Genomic DNA, 19,802 nt, shown 5'->3' on the forward strand with positions numbered 1-19,802 from the left:
CCTAAAAACTTTCAGGTTTGTGCAGTGTCCTATGACATCTATGTACCAAGTTTTATTGAAATGTGATGATTAGTACTTGAGATATCAGTGGGAAAGCCGAAAATTGATTAATCATTATGCAAATTAGGTAATTAATATTGCACAGATTTTTACCCAAAACTAATCAAATCTGCGCATTAGTTTGGAGCATCTGTGTGCCAAGTTTCATCAAAATCCAATGAGTGGTTCTTTAGATATCAGTGGAACAGTCATGAAACAGCCAAATATCAGCTAATTATCATGCAAATTAGGTAATTAATATGCATGGATTTTTACCAAAACCTAATCAAATCTGCGCATTGGTCCAGAGCATCTATGCACCAAGTTTCATCAAAAACTGATGTATGGTTCTTGAGATATCAGTGGAACAGACGGACACACATACACACACACATACACACATACATTTGTACACACATACAGACAAACTAACTGCAAAGACTCCCTTTTTGTGCTTCGCACACGGGAGTCAAAAATGAACAATATGTATAGTATCAAAACAATCTGACTTGCGGTTTTCAACAAGATGTGGAAAATATCACTTTTTACCAAAAATTACAAAAATATTCATCAAAATTAGAGAATTAAAGATATCATCATGAAATGAACAAGTCATTGTCAATGACACGTCCCCGTTCCGTTCATATTTAAGTGACATATACATTCATGACCGAAATGCACCTGCATATGTACAAACACATTGTGCTAAATCTGAACAAAATCCATCCATGCATGACTGAGATCCGGTTCTGGAATTGTGAAAATACGTGATTTTGATGCATTTTCGGCCTTAAAATGGCCATCATTTCGCTATTGTTAAGCAGATCATGAAACAAAGGCACATATCTATTTGTGACATGATGTACCATGTGTGTGTGAAGTTTGAACTTGATCAATCCAGACATGTCTTGGATACGGATCCAGAACTGAATTCTTTAACAAAATGGCCGCCAGTCGGCCATTTCGAACTTGATCCGAAAAAAAAAAAGACGTGCATCAAGGTCCTATTATGTTTAATGTATGTACCAAATTTGAACAAAATTCATCCATGCATAACTGAGATACGGGTCCGGAATGGTGAAAATGTGCGATTTCAATGCATTTTCGGCCTTAAAGCGGCCGCCATTTGGCTATCGTTAATGAGATCATGATACAAATGCACATACATATTTGTGACATGATGTACCTTGTGTGTGTGAAGTTTGAACTCGATCAATCCAAGCATGTCTCGGATACGGATCCAGAACTGAATTCTTTAAAACAAAATGGCCGCCAGTCGGCTATTTCGAACTTGATCCGAAAAAAAAATGACGTGCATCAAGGTCCTATTATGTTTAATGTATGTACCAAGTTTGAATGAAATCCGTCCATGCATAACTGAGATCCGGGTCCGGAATGGTGAAAATGTGCGATTTCAATGCAGTTTCGGCCTTAAAGCGGCCGCCATTTGGCTATCGTTAATGAGATCATGAAACAAATACACATACATATTTGTGACATGATGTACCTTGTGTGTGTGAAGTTTGAACTTGATCAATCGAGACATGTCTCGGATACGGATCCAGAACTGAATTCTTTAAAACAAAATGGCCGCCAGTCTGCTATTTCGAACTTGATCCGAAAAAAAAAATGACGTGCATCAAGGTCCTATTATGTTTAATGTATGTACCAAGTTTGAATGAAATCCGTCCATGCATAACTGAGATCCGGGTCCGGAATGGTGAAAATGTGCGATTTCAATGCAGTTTCGGCCTTAAAGCGGCCGCCATTTGGCTATCGTTAATGAGATCATGAAACAAATACACATACATATTTGTGACATGATGTACCTTGTGTGTGTGAAGTTTGAACTTGATCAATCCAGACATGTCTCGGATACGGATCCAGAACTGAATTCTTTAAAACAAAATGGCCGCCAGTCGGCTATTTCGAACTTGATCCGAAAAAAAAAATGACGTGCATCAAGGTCCTATTATGTTTAATGTATGTACCAAATTTGAATGAAATCCGTCCATGCATAACTGAGATCCGGGTCCGGAATGGTGAAAATGTGCGATTTCAATGCATTTTCGGCCTTAAAGCGGCCGCCATTTGGCTATCGTTAATGAGATCATGAAACAAATGCACATACATATTTATGACATGATGTACCTTGTGTGTGTGAAGTTTGAACTCGATCAATCCAAGCATGTCTCAGATACGGATCCAGAACTGAATTCTTTAAAACAAAATGGCCGCCAGTCGGCCATTTCGAACCCGATCCAAAAAAAAAAATGACGTGCATCAAGGTCCTATTATGTTTAATGTATGTACCAAATTTGAACAAAATCCGTCCATGCATAACTGAGATCCGGGTCCGGAATGGTGAAAATGTGCGATTTTGATGCACCTATTCGGCTATCGTTAATCAGATCATGAAAAAAATGCATGTGCATATGTCCCATATAATGTGTGATGTATGAGTGAAGTTTGAACTCAATCGGTCCATGCATGTTCGAGATACAGGTGATCACGGACGCACGGAAGCACGGACGCACGGACGCACACAGGGCAAAACATAAGTCCCCGTTTTCGGACTGCGTCCGAACGGGGACTAACAAATCTGAGTTAGAACCACATGTAGTACCTATATATGTAACATCAAAGCAATTGGACTTGCAGTTTTTAACAAGAAGGTGAAAATATCACTTTTTACCAATAATTACAAAAATATTCACCAAAATTAGAGAATTGAAGATATCATCATGAAATGAACAAATCTGAGAGAGGTCCACATGTAGTACCTATATATTATTATTATTATTATTTTATTTCCATTTCTCTAAAGAAATATACCCCACTAACCTGGGGGAACAGGTTACAATGCGAAAGTTACAGGCGTGACTTTAATCGCCTCAATAAAATAAAGTATTATATATATACACATACACACACATATACAACTCATCTATTGGAGAACTCACACTAACAAATTATATCTAATCTGAAAAGCTGTGTATACAAATCTTGCAATACTTTGGATGATTTCATGGTTATCCTGAGAAAAAATATATGTAAGTTTACGGATAGGCGAAAGGAACTCGAATTGTGGTTCAATGCAGTTAATTTGATCAAAAAGCGGTTTTCGAATATGGTTATATGCTGGACATACTACCAGAAAATGAGTTTCATCTTCAACAGCATCTATACATATTTGGCAGGTTCTATTTTCCACTGGAGTTCCATAATATCTACCGATCTCAATGTGTAACTTATGATTAGAGCACCAGAGTTTAGTTAAAGCTTGTCTGTAGAGGGGAACACGAACGATATCCAAATAATTCTCATAAAAAATATTTGTTTTAAATTGACGAAACGTTCGTAACTTATTTCTACTGTTTGGGGATCTACGAACATCGTCAAATAAAGCATCTTTCCAACTTTTGAAATAAAAATCTCTCTCTTTCTTTCCAATTAACAACGTTGTTTCATCGATAATTTGGGAGATAAACCTATTCTCCCAAACAGTATGCATATTGTGTTTAATTAATAATTTCTTAATAGCTAAAGCAAAACATGGTTTTCCTATCTGTGCCATTTTTTCAGACTCTCTATAGGCTTTGTAAACGAGTCGATTAGATGACATTTTCAGAATACGTTTCCAAAATTTAATACGGATTAGATTTCTGCCAATACTAAGTGGATATCATCCGAGTTCACCCATAACTGCACTATTGGTTGTATTTTGCCCCACACCTAATATATATTTACACCACTTTAACTGAACATTTTCAATTGGTTTACAATACTGATTTCCTATAACTGCCGCTCCATAGTTTAAAATTGGTTTAATTTTTGAATCAAATATTTTTTGAAGTAATTTTGGTGAAATCTCGTTACCAATTCCTTTCCTGACCGCGTACGCTGCCTTTGAAGCTTTTCCGGCCAAAATTGCACATGCCAACTTAAATGAACCATTTTCGGCAAAGACAACGCCTAGATATGTATAATTTACAACAATATCAATTTGATTTCCAAATAATTTAAAATCCAAGTTATCGTCATCACAGTCAACAATATCCTTATTGAAAATAATAATTTCAGTTTTAGTGGTGTTTACAAACATTTTCCACGTATAACAATAAAATTGGAATCTGGCAAGTAACAACTGTAAACCCGAAGCACTATCAGATACAATAACGGTGTCGTCGGCATACATAAGACATGTTAGTGGATAATCATCCAATTCAACCCCATTAAATGGTGCTTTATTCAAAGCCATTTCTAAATCGTTTAGAAAAAATGCAAATAAAATTGTATATATGTAATATCAAAGCAATTGGAATTGCGGTTTTCAACAAGAAGTCAAAAATATCACATTTTACCAAAAATGAACAAATCTGAGAGAGGTCTACCCAAGGTACATATACACTAAGTATCAAAGCATTCAGGCTTGTAGTTTTCAAGAAGAAGTCGAAAAAGAAAAACATTGACACGAACGATGACGGACGACGACGGACAATCACTCATATGATAAGCTCCGCTCGACAAAGTCGACAGCGGAGCTAAAAAAAGTGCAGACAAATTTGGGCGAGAAAGTCTGGTTGTGAAAAGGTTAAGATCAAATCTAAAAAAAATTCTTGGCAGTGTCTATAAAAAGTACTACTAATGTCAGTAATATTAATGACAGACATATTCACATTACTGTTTTACAAGCCTTATATTCATCTGGGATATGTGCATGTAATCCAACCATGAAAGTTCATTGACATGGTTCATACTCTAAATCACCCAAGATTCCTTATGCAGGACAGTAGCAACAACTGTTGCCATGGAAGGAATTCCATAAAATTGCAATACATACTACAAAGATTTATTTGAGTGGAACAAATGAAAACTGTAGTGTAAAATCCTTTAATTTCACTATTTTAATGTTTTCAGCTTCACTGGGTTTTAAGTTTACAAATTTGCCGGAGACACAATGAGTTCTGTTGTTATTTTACATGCTCATGTGGATCTAATTTTATAATTAGCGGATTATAAATAAGCGGAGTAAAATTAAAACCCAGTGAAAAATTAATGCATTTACAGTAATTAGATGTAGGCGCCTACATGTACATGGATACATAATGGCTAATGTCCTCTTGCGTAAAAGCACATCAACCTTTTCGATTGCCAGAAATTTTTTCAAAAATGTAAAATTTTCTGTAAATTTCATCATAATTTTGGACCATACAGACAGTTTCAAATATTGTTTTTAGTTTTTGATCAAAAGATTTATTATCAACATTTCACGTGGAGAGGAGCAGAATGTACAATTATATCATTTTGTAGATTGTGCCCAAACTGGTATAAATCTTCTGTGAAAGCTGAGAAGGCATGGACTCTGTGATACCATTTTACATACTGTATTTAATTATTAGTACATAACAATGAACTATATAATTTATAGTTCAGTGTGAAATATCACTACTGTATAATACTTTATTTTCACTTGAAATTTATTTTCTCTGGGATGATTCAGTGAAAATAAAAACCACAAAAATATTTTCCATATTTTACACATTCAAGTCATCAAAAATCAAAGAAAATAAATTCAAAACAAAACACCCAAAAAGTCCTTTCAGCGAAAATTAATTAGAGCTAAATAAAAATAAAGCATTTACAGTATTAAAGTGGTATTTCACATTAACTGTTGTGATATGCACAATAAGCGTCATCAGTCTATTTGTGCTCGAACAGTACATGGAGAAAACAAAATGGTGCGACAGTATTGTTTTTATTGCTGTGATATAAGAAATTAAGACTTGTATTCGCATGTTGCAATAACAATAACTCATAATAATCACGACTGAAAGTTTATTTTGAAAAAATACATCAGTAATGCAATCATACATACATACATGCGGAATGTCAAAGTGATTTGATCCCTGGATATCATATCTACAGCTGTTCATAGCTTGCATTACAACTGAATAAAGCACAACTTAAATCACCAGTGCCATCAGAGTTAACAAATTTAAATTTGCAATAATTGTTATTTTTAAGTACACATTTAATATCATTTCAAATTTATTGCCACTAGAGGGTAAAAATAAATTACATGACATTAAATTAAATCAAAATAAATCAAGAACACTGAAATTATTACATGTATATTACACAAATTATTGCTGTGTAGATTTAAATTGCCAGCAAATTATCTGTGAGTTTAACAACCATTATAAATATTAAGTTAAAAATATTCATATACCGAGTAGTACACCGGTAATTATATTTCCTTTTTATTGAGATGGTATTCTAATTTGTGAGTGAATAACAAGTAGCATATTGTCACCAAGTTGGATGTCATCAAAATTGACCATCATCAAATGTGTACAGCACATTATTTAGCGTGGAAATATCCCGAAAAATACTTTTGCTTTCATTGAATAGCGCACAATATTTTGATATTATAATATATTATTATACATCTATCACCGTAGCGCCATAAGTTACAGCGTGACGTAATTTTGCGGTATTTTACGGGGTATTTTAATCCTACCATATTAGAAAATACAAATATGGAATGATTACGCACGTAAGCATCCTCTAATAATAAAAACAAACATGGCTGCCACCAGAGTTTGACCGGATTCAAAACAAAGAAGTTCACTGATTCTGTTCTAAACATTTTGAATTTCGGCATTCCCATGATGTATCCTTGGAAGAAAAGATGTATAATAATAAGGTTATTATGAGAATACCTCAAAGTATGCACTCAGACATAACGCTGTGCATCGACCTCCTCTGCATGTCGGTTGATACTCCAGCTGTACTGTCTTCATGCATTCTTTGAGGTATCCTCGAAATAACCTCATATTAATAATTTCAATTACGGCGTTACAACTTTTGTTTACATTCAATTTCACACATAATGAGGGAAAAATAGTCCATTAAAACAAGTGTATACAAATAATATGCAAATGAGATATGCAAATCAGCTTTCCTATTTACAAAAATGGGAAGCCCATATAAGTCAATAAATAAGTAATTTTTTATAAATATTGATGAATAATTAATCTTGGTGACTTACCAATGCACTCTCTTTGAGGTCAAGATTCTGTAGTACAATATCACCTGAAAAAGAAGAAAAAAAATTAATAATAATATTTGCTAAAATTTTATAATGTCCAAAGATTTTGTTCTCAACTATCTGATCCACTTGACAATTGTATTAATATTAATTTATTATCGTAGAATCTGCATCAATCTTATCAAAATAAAATACAGTTTATTTTATTTTCAAAATTTGTATTTAAGTTAAATTTGTCATATATTTTATTTTGTAATTTATTTGCTGGTAGTTTTATTTCTATGTTTTGATAATAACTGAAGGAATGTAGCAATAGTTATAATAGTAACAAAAAAAAAATAAAAAATATAGTTAAAATAAATAAATTTATATTTTTGAACTAAAGGAATACAAGCTGTGTAATACATCATATTTACATGAATCATCATAGAGTATTATAGCTAGAAGGTCACTGACCCTGAAACACAATTAAAGTGTAATATGTCAATCAAGCTTTATGTAAACAATGTACTTTTCACATGTACATGTACATGTATTCTTTCTACATCACATGAAAGCAAATCCCTGGGGTAGCCACAGGTTTCCAGTCCATGCATGGGAGTGACAGGAAGAAAACAAAAACCTTGCCAGTAATTTGGATAGGATTAAATTAAGCTGGCCATGACAAAGACTTCTTGCAATAGTAGTCGAGAAACAGGGGAGGAAGAGGAGGGGGAGGTATGCCAATTTCACATACACCAGTATTTTATCTACATATATACCGATAAACCCAAATCACTGTATGGTGAGATAACTGAGGTGATAATCCAATTAAAAGTGTATTGAAATCTAACCTGAAATCAAAGAAAGCTTAGAAAGAACTCCCGTGTGCTGAGAGTATTGAAGACACATTAAAAATTTATTCAAAATTACTTGTACTTGAGATGTTGATGGAAACGCAGAAAACTAATTATGTAAATAAGGTAACTAATATGAACAGATTTAAGTGTAAAACTAATAAGGTCTGCACAATGTACCAAGTTTCATTAAAATGTGATTAGAACCAAAAAAATAGTAATTATTATGCTAATTAGAGAATTAATATGAACAGATTTTAACCCAAAATTAATAAGGCTGTCTATTGTCCTAGAGCATTTATGTACCAAGTTTTATTCAAATGAAATCAGTTAATTATCATGCAAATTAGGTAATTAATATTCATAGATTTTTGCCCAAAACTTATCAAATCTGCGTATTGATTCAGAGCATCCATGTGCCAAGTTTCATCAACATCCAATGACTGGTTCTTGAAATATCAGTGGAACAGTCATGGAACAGCTTGAAATCAGTTAATTATCATTCAAATTAGGTAATTAATATTCATAGATTTTTACCCAAAACTTATCAAATCTGCGCACTAGTTCAGAGCATCCATGTGCCAAGTTTTATCAAAATCCAATGAGTGGTTCTTCAGATATCAGTGGAACAGTCTTGGAACAGCTAAAAATCAGCTAATTATTATGCAAATTAGGTAATTAATATTCATAGATTTTTACCCAAAACTTATCAAATCTGCGCACTAGTTCAGAGCATCCATGTGCCAAGTTTCATCAAAATCCAATGAGTGGTTCTTCAGATATCAGTGGAACAGTCTTGGAACAGCTAAAAATCAGCTAATTATTATGCAAATTAGGTAATTAATATTCATAGATTTTTACCAAAACCTAATCAACTCTGCGCATTATCCCAGAGCATCTATGTACCATGTTTCATCAAAATCTGATTAGTGGTTTTTGAGATAACGATGGAACAAAAAAGTGACATACATACATACAGACATACAGACATACAGACAGGGTAACTGCAAAGACTCCCTTTTGTGCTTCGCACACGGGAGTCAAAAATAGCTAAGGCCAGACTTTTTTTATTCCTTGTTTCTTGAGTTTTTATAAAGCAATTTTTTTGAGGAGGGCGGGGAAAAAAATAAAATTAATTCGTTTTTTCCATTAGATTTGTGTGATTCTCAAAGAATTGTAAGTAAGATCATTTATCGGAGAGAAGAAATGAAATAAAATTTTATTCCATGTATAACCTTGTTTCTCATCTGCGCGAGACTTCAGTACTTTGATCATGATACTCCCACGAAAATGCAACTTGGATTTGGTATGTGGTGGGCAGTAAAAAAATAAAAATAATATTCTTTAGCAATTTTTTTGCGCTTACAAGTCGGCGGGCGCGAGAAATTACGCAGAAATAAAATTTTATTTTTATTTCATTTTCGGCTCCTGTTCATTTGGTGGGTTTGCAAAACAAGGGATAATAAAAGTCTGGCCTAAAAGTGAAAAGTAATAAAACTGTTTCATACAGTCTTTTGATTTGCTATAAAGATCGCAAACTTTTTCACACAGCTAGTACAATGTATACTTCACCTTAGGTACAAAACATATATTTTGAAAACACATTTTGTGTCTCCATATTTACTTGGGGGTAGCAACAGCAAAATGAAGTTTGTCAGATTTTTGAGTAGAGCTGCTGACATCTCCACAAGTACAAAAGCTTGACACACCTAAACTAGGTACATACTTGCTGACCAGTATTACAAATGTAATTGTCAGCATCCTTTGTCATATTACCTTAAATTGGAATCTACCAGGTGTGCTTGTGATTTCCATAATGAAAATATTTACAATTTGGAAGGACAATAGGAATCTACCAAGTGTGCTTGTGACTTCCATAACAAAGATGTTAACAACTTTGGAAGGAAAATTGGAATCTACCAGGTGTGCTTGTGATTTCCATAACGAAGATATTTACAATTTGGAAGAACAATTGGAATCTACCAAGTGTGTTTGTGACTTCCATAACAAGGATTTTTACAACTTTGGAAGGAAAATTGGAATCTACCAGGTGTGCTTGTGATTCACATAACAAAGATGTTTACAACTTTGGAAGGACAATTGGAATCTACCAGGTGTGCTTGTGATTTACATAACAAAGATGTTTACAACTTTGGAAGAACAATTGGAATCTACCAGGTGTGCTTGTGATTTACATAACAAAGGGTGTTTACAACTCTGGAAGGACAATTGGAATCTACCAGGTGTGCTTGTGATTTACATAACAAAGATGTTTACAACTTTGGAAGGACAATTAGAATCTACCAGGTATGCTTGTGATTTACATAACAAAGATGTTTACAACTTTGGAAGGACAATTGGAATCTACCAGGTGTGCTTGTGATTTACATAACAAAGATGCTTACAACTTTGCTAAGGACAATTGGAATCTACCAGGTGTGCTTGTGATTTACATAACAAAGGGTGTTTACAACTCTGGAAGGACAATTGGAATCTATCAGGTGTGCTTGTGATTTACATAACAAAGATGTTTACAACTTTGGAAGCACAATTGGAATCTACCAGGTGTGCTTGTGATTTACATAACAAAGGGTGTTTACAACTCTGGAAGGACAATTGGAATCTACCAGGTGTGCTTGTGATTTACATAACAAAGATGTTTACAACTTTGGAAGGACAATTGGAATCTACCAGGTGTGCTTGTGATTTACATAACAAAGATGTTTACAACTTTGGAAGGACAATTGGAATCTACCAGGTGTGCTTGTGATTTACATAACAAAGGGTGTTTACAACTCCGGAAGGACAATTGGAATCTACCAGGTGTGCTTGTGATTTACATAACAAAGATGTTTACAACTTTGGAAGGAAAATTGGAATCTACCAGGTGTGCTTGTGATTTACATAACAAAGATGTTTACAACTTTGGAAGGACAATTGGAATCTACCAGGTGTGCTTGTGATTTACATAACAAAGATGTTTACAACTTTGCTAAGGACAATTAGAATCTACCAGGTGTGCTTGTGATTTACATAACAAAGATGTTTACAACTTTGCTAAGGACAATTGGAATCTACCAGGTGTGCTTGTGATTTACATAACAAAGAGTGTTTACAACTCTGGAAGGACAATTGGAATCTACCAGGTGTGCTTGTGATTTACATAACAAAGGGTGTTTACAACTCTGGAAGAACAATTGGAATCTACCAGGTGTGCTTGTGATTTACATAACAAAGATGTTTACAACTTTGGAAGGAAAATTGGAATCTACCAGGTGTGCTTGTGATTTACATAACAAAGATATTTATAACTTTGGAAGAACAATTGGAATCGACCAAGTGTGTTTGTGACTTCCCTAACAAGGATTTTTACAACTTTGGAAGGAAAATTGGAATCTACCAGGTGTGCTTGTGATTCACATAACAAAGGGTGTTTACAACTCTGGAAGGACAATTGGAATCTACCAGGTGTGCTTGTGATTTACATAACAAAGATGTTTACAACTTTGGAAGGACAATTGTAATCTACCAGGTGTGCTTGTGATTTACATAACAAAGATGTTTACAACTTTGGAAGGACAATTGGAATCTACCAGGTGTGCTTGTGATTTACATAACAAAGATGTTTACAACTTTGGAAGGACAATTAGAATCTACCAGGTGTGCTTGTGATTTACATAACAAAGATGTTTGCAACTTTGCTAAGGACAATTGGAATCTACCAGGTGTGCTTGTGATTTACATAACAAATGGTGTTTACAACTCTGGAAGGACAATTGGAATCTACCAGGTGTGCTGTTATTTGAATAAAAAACTATGTTTATGATCTACTGAGTTGCCTACATGACACAGCTGCTTGCAAGGCCACATTCTGATTGGCTCATGTGGAAACCCAGGTGGTGTCCCTGAATCTGGGCCATTTATGGGGTCCAACATTTCAACTGAGTACCCTGTGTATCCTGGAACTGTGAGTTATCACCAATGCATACTTCCCTGGGAATTCCCCTATTTTAGTGAATTTATTCATCATACTTTTCTGTCCTTTGTTTCTTGTACTTATTTTGAGAGGTATTAAAGCCAGGAGCTTTAACTTGATATCTTGGTGTATGTGCATTTCATTTCCAGTACTATTGTCTTGTCTACTCCATTTTAGCAGTGAAAGAATGCCCCGTCCAGTGAGAGTTCTGTGGGTGCCTTCTCATTAGCAATAAGCAGGCCTAACTCTGTGACAAACCTCCATACATGTATTTTAGTCGGTAGTACGCACATGGAGGGTACGAGTTGGAAGGGCTTCTACTAACCATTTGACAGTCACCAATGCTTTGGATAGAGCAAACTATGACACTTAGTGTCATATAACCCAACTGCAACAAATTTTCACAACTTTCATTGACCTGACAAAATTCCCGAAAATTGTCCCTCGCGAAATTAAAGAGGTGGACACTAAATGTGAACGCTAGCTGCACAACTGGTGATTTTGAAGATATTTGAATATTGTGAGAATTTAATTGCAATTAGATTTAATCCTCATTAACTCTGATGTTTGTGATACACAGTATAGTAGCAATAATGAGGAAATAGACATCATCATCATCGTCTTGAAATAAACACAGTCCTTCTATAGACTGGTCTGGAAACGTGATATGCACGCGAATTCGCAGGTGTGAATCGTTTTATTTACCCATGACGAGCACTGTTTCATAGAAATACTGCCCGTTTCCAGACCGGTCTATAGAGGGACTGTGAAATAAACTAATCTGAGAGATGCCTACCCAAGGTTGCTACATATCATGCATCAAAGCCACAAGGCTAGCTGTTTTCAAGAATGACAAAATATTAAAGTGCGGTAGTCGCCACGCTGCGCACGTGCGAGATATATGGAACTCATATAAACAAAGATGGCGACTTTGACTGTTGCGCAGATTAACGAGTACGAACTGACACGTTTCCAAGCTTTAATTAGGTAATTTTCATGTGATTGGAAGGTATCGAAGGAGTCACCGGTGGTAATCAGTGCAAGTCGAGGTCAAACCTCATACTTGTGATTTCCATTTGAAGAGCGCATTTGATTGTGGGAAAATCAATGTTTATCAACACAAATGTTGCCATGCGCAGCGCGACGACTACCGTGCTTTAACTAAAATTAAAGACTTGGATTTATTGTAATTGAATAACAACATCTGCAGGAGAACCACCAAAGGTATCTTCCTTGCTTCCTTGTAAGTATCAAAGCGATATAGTTAATATTTTTTATGAAGAAGTCAAATAAGTAAATCAGCATCATAAATAATCTTCATGGACAGTGAAGCTAAACACCTAGGGGTGCAAAAAACACACTTAAATACCGGCATATTGAAAAAGAAATTATTTTAAAAATATAGCTCTCCAAAAAAAGAAAAATAGATTCCACCTTATTAGTTTGCCTAAAATACCATGAATAATCCGAGAACAAAATAATTATATTTATAGAAAACCAGACAAATTTATCACCGTAAAGCTTGAACAAATTAAGATTCTATCAAGGGCTCCTGTGTGTCCAGCACTATATTCTCAAATACATTTGTAGTCTGTTACATGAAAGCCCTGCCAAGAATAGAACTTATAGTTTTAGGAAAAAACAACAACAAATAAATTTTTAGGGGCCCAAGCCCATAGGGCGAGGCCCCTATTTTTATTGTCCGGTTTTTACTTCTTTCTTCTTTCTTCTTCTTTCTTCCGTAACTTTTTCATCAAGTCGTTTGAGAAAACCGCTGAATGGAATGATCTGATAATGCTCTATACTGATAGTCCCTAATGTGAACTGGTGCAACATGCTTTCAGAATTTCGATTGGTCAATTAGTTTGGCAGCCATATTGGATCGAAATAAAACCGGAAGTGGCTGTTTGACCACTTTCTGAGGGTCTAGGCCTCTAGATTTTTTTATAGTATATAGTACAACTCATGTGTAATAAATATCTGCAATAAAAACTTTAGCGGTCACGTGACTTTTCCCGCCATTTTGTTTTTCCTAAAAACGGCAAAAAACACTTAAAAATCTTCTTCTTCAGAACCACCAAGCAGAATGCTCTCATATATAGTATTTGGCTTCTATACATGAAGCCCATTTATGTTTGAAAAAATTATTACGATTGGTCACGTGGTTTGGCCACCATTTTGGATTTCTTCTAAACAGGAAGTAGTTTTTTACTCTGGCAACATTTGATGGATTATCCTGAATATTACTTCTTGGCATCTCTATATCAAACTCTTTCAGAAACCTAAAAAAGATTTGAGATCAGTCACATGGTTTGGCTGCCATCTTGGATTTTAGGCAAAATTGACCAAAAGTTTGGGTATTTGTTTCTCAGAGACAATTCAACCAATCTACTAGATGTTTTTATATTTACCATGCCTGGCCTTAGCTCCATATGAGAAAAATAATATTATTTTGATCAGTCACGTGGTTTGGCTGCCATCTTGAATTTTGTGAAAATAGAAATTATGCAACTACATGTTTTGCATTTGTCTGATTTCATTCAAATTTTGTATGTGCATTTGTGTCAATCAGATACATTATTCTGCCCCAGTAGCACACTGCTAGGGCACGTGGCCGGGCACCCATGGGGTGGGGGCCTCTAACCTCATTAATATGCATAACTGTTATAACTCAAGCACTGTTGTTGATAGGAAGTGGAATCCTGTGTTATTATGACAACTTTGAACAAGAGATTTGATTCAAAAAACAGATGACCATATATGGTCAGATGAACTCATTAATATGCATAACTGTTATATCTCAAGCACTGTTGCACGTAGGAAGATGAAACCTGTGTTATTATGATGATGTTAAACAAGAGATTTGATTAAAGTAACAGGTGACCATATATGGTCATGTGAGCTTATTAATATGCATAACTGTCATATCTCAAACACTGTTGCAGTTAGGAAGATGAATCCTGTGTTATTATGACAACATTGAACAAGAGTTTTGATTAAAATAACAGTTACCCATATATGGTCATGCAATATACATGTGTGTTTGAAAACTTGGGCCCCGGTGACGCCGCTTGCGGCTTTAATTACTATTTGGTATTATAACAGAAGCTTGTATTTTTTTTTTAAATATTTGAATCAAAGAGCAAATTCATGTTGTAAGCGGTCAAATTGTATTGTTTAACACATATGTTAAGGATGACCGAACCTGTCATTTAGGAGTTAGTTTTGCTGCAATATATTTTTAAGTGTTTGTTTTCACGCCTGTTCGATATATTATTGTCGCTAGGGTATGAGCAGTTGGCTAAACTACACACATGGATTTCAGAGGGTGTTTAATTTTAGTGTGTTTTACGCACAGCCTTTTAAGAATGTTAAATGTTAAAAGAAAACAATAGATGTTAATTGTCATAGAGTGTCATAGACATGGTTCCAGAAATGCATTTATTGAAACAAAATGGCCACCAGTCGGGCATTTTTAATCCAATATAAAAAAAACAAAATCACATGCATCAAAATCAAATAATGTTTAATTTATGTATCAAGTTTGAATAAAATTTATTCATACATGAACAAAATCCAGTTCTGGAAAGGCCGAAATGCTAGATTTTGTAGAATTAAAATTAAAATAGACGCCATACAGCTATCTTGAACCAGATCCTAAAACTAATAGATGCACATATGTGCATTACAATGTAAAAATGATCGGTTTGGGCTCGTACCAAGTTGAATGAAATGCGCTCATACACAACCCAGATCCGGTTATAGAATTTTTAACAATAATATGGCTGAATAATGTCACAAAACAAATGGTCGTGCATACATGTATCTGTTCCAAGATGCATGATCTGTGTGAGGAAATTTTAATGTTAATGATCTAGGCATGTTTAAGATATGCTTGATATGTTTTATTTTTGATAGAAAAACATGGTATGTCAATTAGTATTCATTCCCTCAGTGATACATATTAGCCATTAAAGTCAATTAAAATTCCAACAATCTCTATTAATGTGTCATGTATAAATACAGACAGACTAAAAGGCCATAACAAATAAATAATTAGTTACTGATCAGTGTGTGCATCAGATAAGAAGGGAATGCAAAAATGATGTAAAAAATTAATAAATAAATAAATAAATAAATAAATAAATAAATAAATAAATAAATAAATAAATAAATAAATAAATAAATAAATAAATAAAAGCGACCAAAAAATTATGTTTTTTTTTTTTTTAAATATTTTTTGTGCCAGGCGACAGTTCCGGACACTCAGTGTCACTGTTGTCTCTCCTGACTTTTTTTTTGTGTGTGCAAGTGCTAGTGACGACACCTTGTGTGTTTTGCCACAGAAGTCATATTCATGTTTGGAACTACATGACAGGGCTGTGCGACCATCTCTCTATCAAATGGCAATTTGTAATGCGCTATCCTGGCGTCAACCAGGCCCGGTCGAACACAAGCACCTGCGGACCTTAACCAAGGTTCCCCTAAAGTCGCATTCGTTAGTGAATGAATCTCGGCCAGTGGAATTGGCCTTCCCATTGAGTCTGTGGTACACTCACCCAGGGTAGGAGTCGACCTTTTTGATGTTCAGCCTAAAGTAGGATTTGAACTTGGGTCTACCGATCACGAGTCTGATGTGACAACCACTATGCTACCAGTGACCGGTTAAAAAAATTATGTTACTGGTATATTATTTTTTTAATATCAGTCATAAAATAAGAGAAAAGCCAATAAACTTACAAGCACAATAAATATAATTTACAATGAGTTTAATAGTGTATTTTTTTTTTATGACCTAGTTGTAAATTATGTTTTGCTTTTTTTTACATTAAATAGGTAGATTTATAATAAAGATAATTTTTCTTCCATTCTTTTTTTTGTGGGATTAGTCTATCTCCAAATTTTACTCTGTAATTCTTAATCCCCAATGCCCTCACCCCTGTCCACTCCAAATATCTAAAAAAAAAACAGAAACTTACACTAGCATTATTTTGGCAACTGCCTTGATGCTGCGAAGCACTTTAAAAAAATACATATTTTTCACATATTGTTCCAATAGGATAAGGCAGTTTCATCAAAATTTGCCTCGAAAATAGCTTCCCTCTGGGCTTCAAAATTCAAGCCTTGTTTTGTAATTGAAATACATGTAGAATTCTGGACTGGATAATTTTGACAACTATAGTACCTGGTACATGTGATAATCGAAAAACGGAAAATATACATCTTAAATTAATGTTATTTTTACTATGGTAATTCATCCTGAGATTTAATGTAAATTTTGAATAAATTTACTACATTTACATAATGGACAGGGAGAGCGAAGTACAGATAGAGGTAATACTAGTAGTTTATACCGTAATATATTATAGTTATACTGGTAGTTCACAAGGTTTAAAAAATATATAAATACACAATAATCTTAGAAATAAAGCAACAACAGTTTGCTGGACACCGCTAGTTGTGATATCAGTAGGCATCATGAGTCATGTTTATGTTACAAAATTGTAGATTTCATTTTTCAGAAAAATATGTTTATTTATCATTTTTGGTATACCTGGACTAATTCTATACAAGCAGCCTATCGGCTGAGATAGCTCCGCTGTTAGCAATGCACATTTCAATTAAAGAACTGAAGACATCATTAGAAAATGAACAATATGAATAGTATCAAAGCAATCGGACTTACAGTTTTTAACAAGAAGTCGAAAATATCACTTTTTACCAAAAATTACAAAAATATTCACCAAAATAAATTAATTAGAGAATTGAAGATATCATCACAAAATGAACAAATCTGAGAGAGGTCCACATGTAGTACCTCTATATGTAATATCAAAGCAATCGGACTTACAGTTTTAAACAAAAAGTCGAAAATATCACTTTTTACCAAAAATGGCAAAAATATTCACCAAAATTAGAGAACTGAAGATATCGTCACAAAATGAACAAATCTGAGAAAGGTCTACCTGTAGTATCTATATATGTAATATCAGAGCAATTGAACTATTGATTTTTAACAAGAAGTCGAAAATATCACTTTTTACCAAAAATTACAAAAATATTCACCAAAATTAGAGAATTGAAAATATCATCACAAAATGAACAAATCTGAGAGAGGTCCACATGTAGTACCTATATATGTAGTATCAAAGCAATTGGACTTGCGGTTTTTAACAAGAAGTCGAAAATATCACTTTTTACCAAAAATGACAAAAATATTCACCAAAATTAGAGAAATAAAGATATCATTACAAAATGAACAAATCTGAGAGAGGTCCACATGTAGTACCTATATATGTAATATCAAAGTAATTGCACTTGTGGTTTTTAACAAGTCGAAAATATCACTTTACCAAAAATGACAAAAATATTCACCAAAATTAGAGAATTGACGATATCAACATGAAATGAACAAACCTAAGAGAGGTCTACCCAAGGTACATATACACCAAGTATCAAAGCATTCAGGCTTGTAGTTTTCAAGAAGAAGTCGAAAAAGTAAAACCTTGACACGGACGACAGAAACGACGGACAATCACTCATATGATAAGCTCCGCTTGACAAAGTCGACAGCGGAGCTAAAAAACTGAGGCAATAGTATCAATTTATCTGGTAAGTCCTGGAATTCAGCTTGAAGGATATACATGTACCTGGTACCCATGTTTGGGAATATGGAGTAACAGAAGTAAAAAGCGGAAATAACAGGGTGAATTGCATACATGATGATCTGGAATGTTTTTGAACACTGTTTATTAAAACGAACTGCCATTGCAACTCCATTGATTATAAGAAACTACTGTTAACGCATTTTTATCTTTGAAAAAGATATCCATTTTGTCAATTTTACCAAAACAAGCAGCCTATCGGCTGAGATAGCTCCGCTGTTAGCAATGCACATTTCAATTAAAGAACTGAAGACATCATTAGAAAATGAACAATATGTATAGTATCAAAGCAATCGGACTTACAGTTTTTAACAAGAAGTCGAAAATATCACTTTCTATCAAAAATGACCAAAATATTCACCAAAATTAGAGAATTGAAGATATCATCACGAAATGAACAAATCTGAGAAAGGTCTACATGTAGTATCTATATGTGTAATATCAAAGCAATTGAACTTTTGGTTTTTAACAAGAAGTCAAAAATATCACTTTTTACCAAAAATGACAAAAATATTCACCAAAATTAGAGAATTGAAGATATCATCATAAAATGAACAAATCTGAGAGAGGTCCACATGTAGTACCTATATATGTAATATCAAAGCAATCGGACTATTGGTTTTTTACAAGAAGTCGAAAATATCACTTTTTACCAAAAATGACAAAATATTCACCAAAATTAGAAAATTGAAGATATCATCACGAAATGAACAAATCTGAGAGAGGTCCACATGTAGTACCTATATATGTAGTATCAAAGCAATTGGACTTGCGGTTTTTAACAAGAAGTCGAAAATATCACTTTTTACCAAAAATGATAAAAATATTCACCAAAATTAGAGAATTAAAGATATCATTACAAAATGAACAAATCTGAGAGAGGTCCACATGTAGTACCTATATATGTAATATCAAAGCAATTGCACTTGCATTTTTTAACAAGAAGTCGAAAATATCACTTTTTACCAAAAATGACAAAAATATTCACCAAAATTAGAGAATTGAAGATATCAACATGAAATGAACAAACCTAAGAGAGGTCTACCCAAGGTACATATACACCAAGTATCAAAGCATTCAGGCTTGTAGTTTTCAAGAAGAAGTCGAAAAAGTAAAACATTGACACGGACGACGACGGACAATCACTCATATGATAAGCTCCGCTCGACAAAGTCGACAGCGGAGCTAAAAAGTAATCCTAAACATGGAGAGTCAATGTGAAGCTACTTACA

General features: G+C 34.1%; 1 protein-coding gene across 12 annotated transcripts in view; it reads right to left on the reverse strand.

Annotated features, from left to right (window-relative positions):
• The window catches only part of LOC100366588 (intermembrane lipid transfer protein VPS13A-like), a 135,933-nt gene that overhangs the window by 108,063 nt on the left and 8,068 nt on the right, over window positions 1-19,802 (reverse strand). For all 12 annotated transcript variants that reach the window (XM_085495458.1, XM_085495453.1, XM_085495448.1 and 9 more), the window contains exon 2: window positions 7,094-7,137. In XM_085495458.1, coding sequence (XP_085351584.1) covers window positions 7,094-7,137 — 44 coding nt within the window. The remainder of the gene's footprint in view (window positions 1-7,093; window positions 7,138-19,802) is intronic.

The sequence above is a fragment of the Saccoglossus kowalevskii genome, chromosome 21, assembly GCF_978046115.1.
Source record: "Saccoglossus kowalevskii chromosome 21, keSacKowa6.1, whole genome shotgun sequence".
NCBI classification, from domain to species: Eukaryota; Metazoa; Hemichordata; class Enteropneusta; family Harrimaniidae; genus Saccoglossus; species Saccoglossus kowalevskii.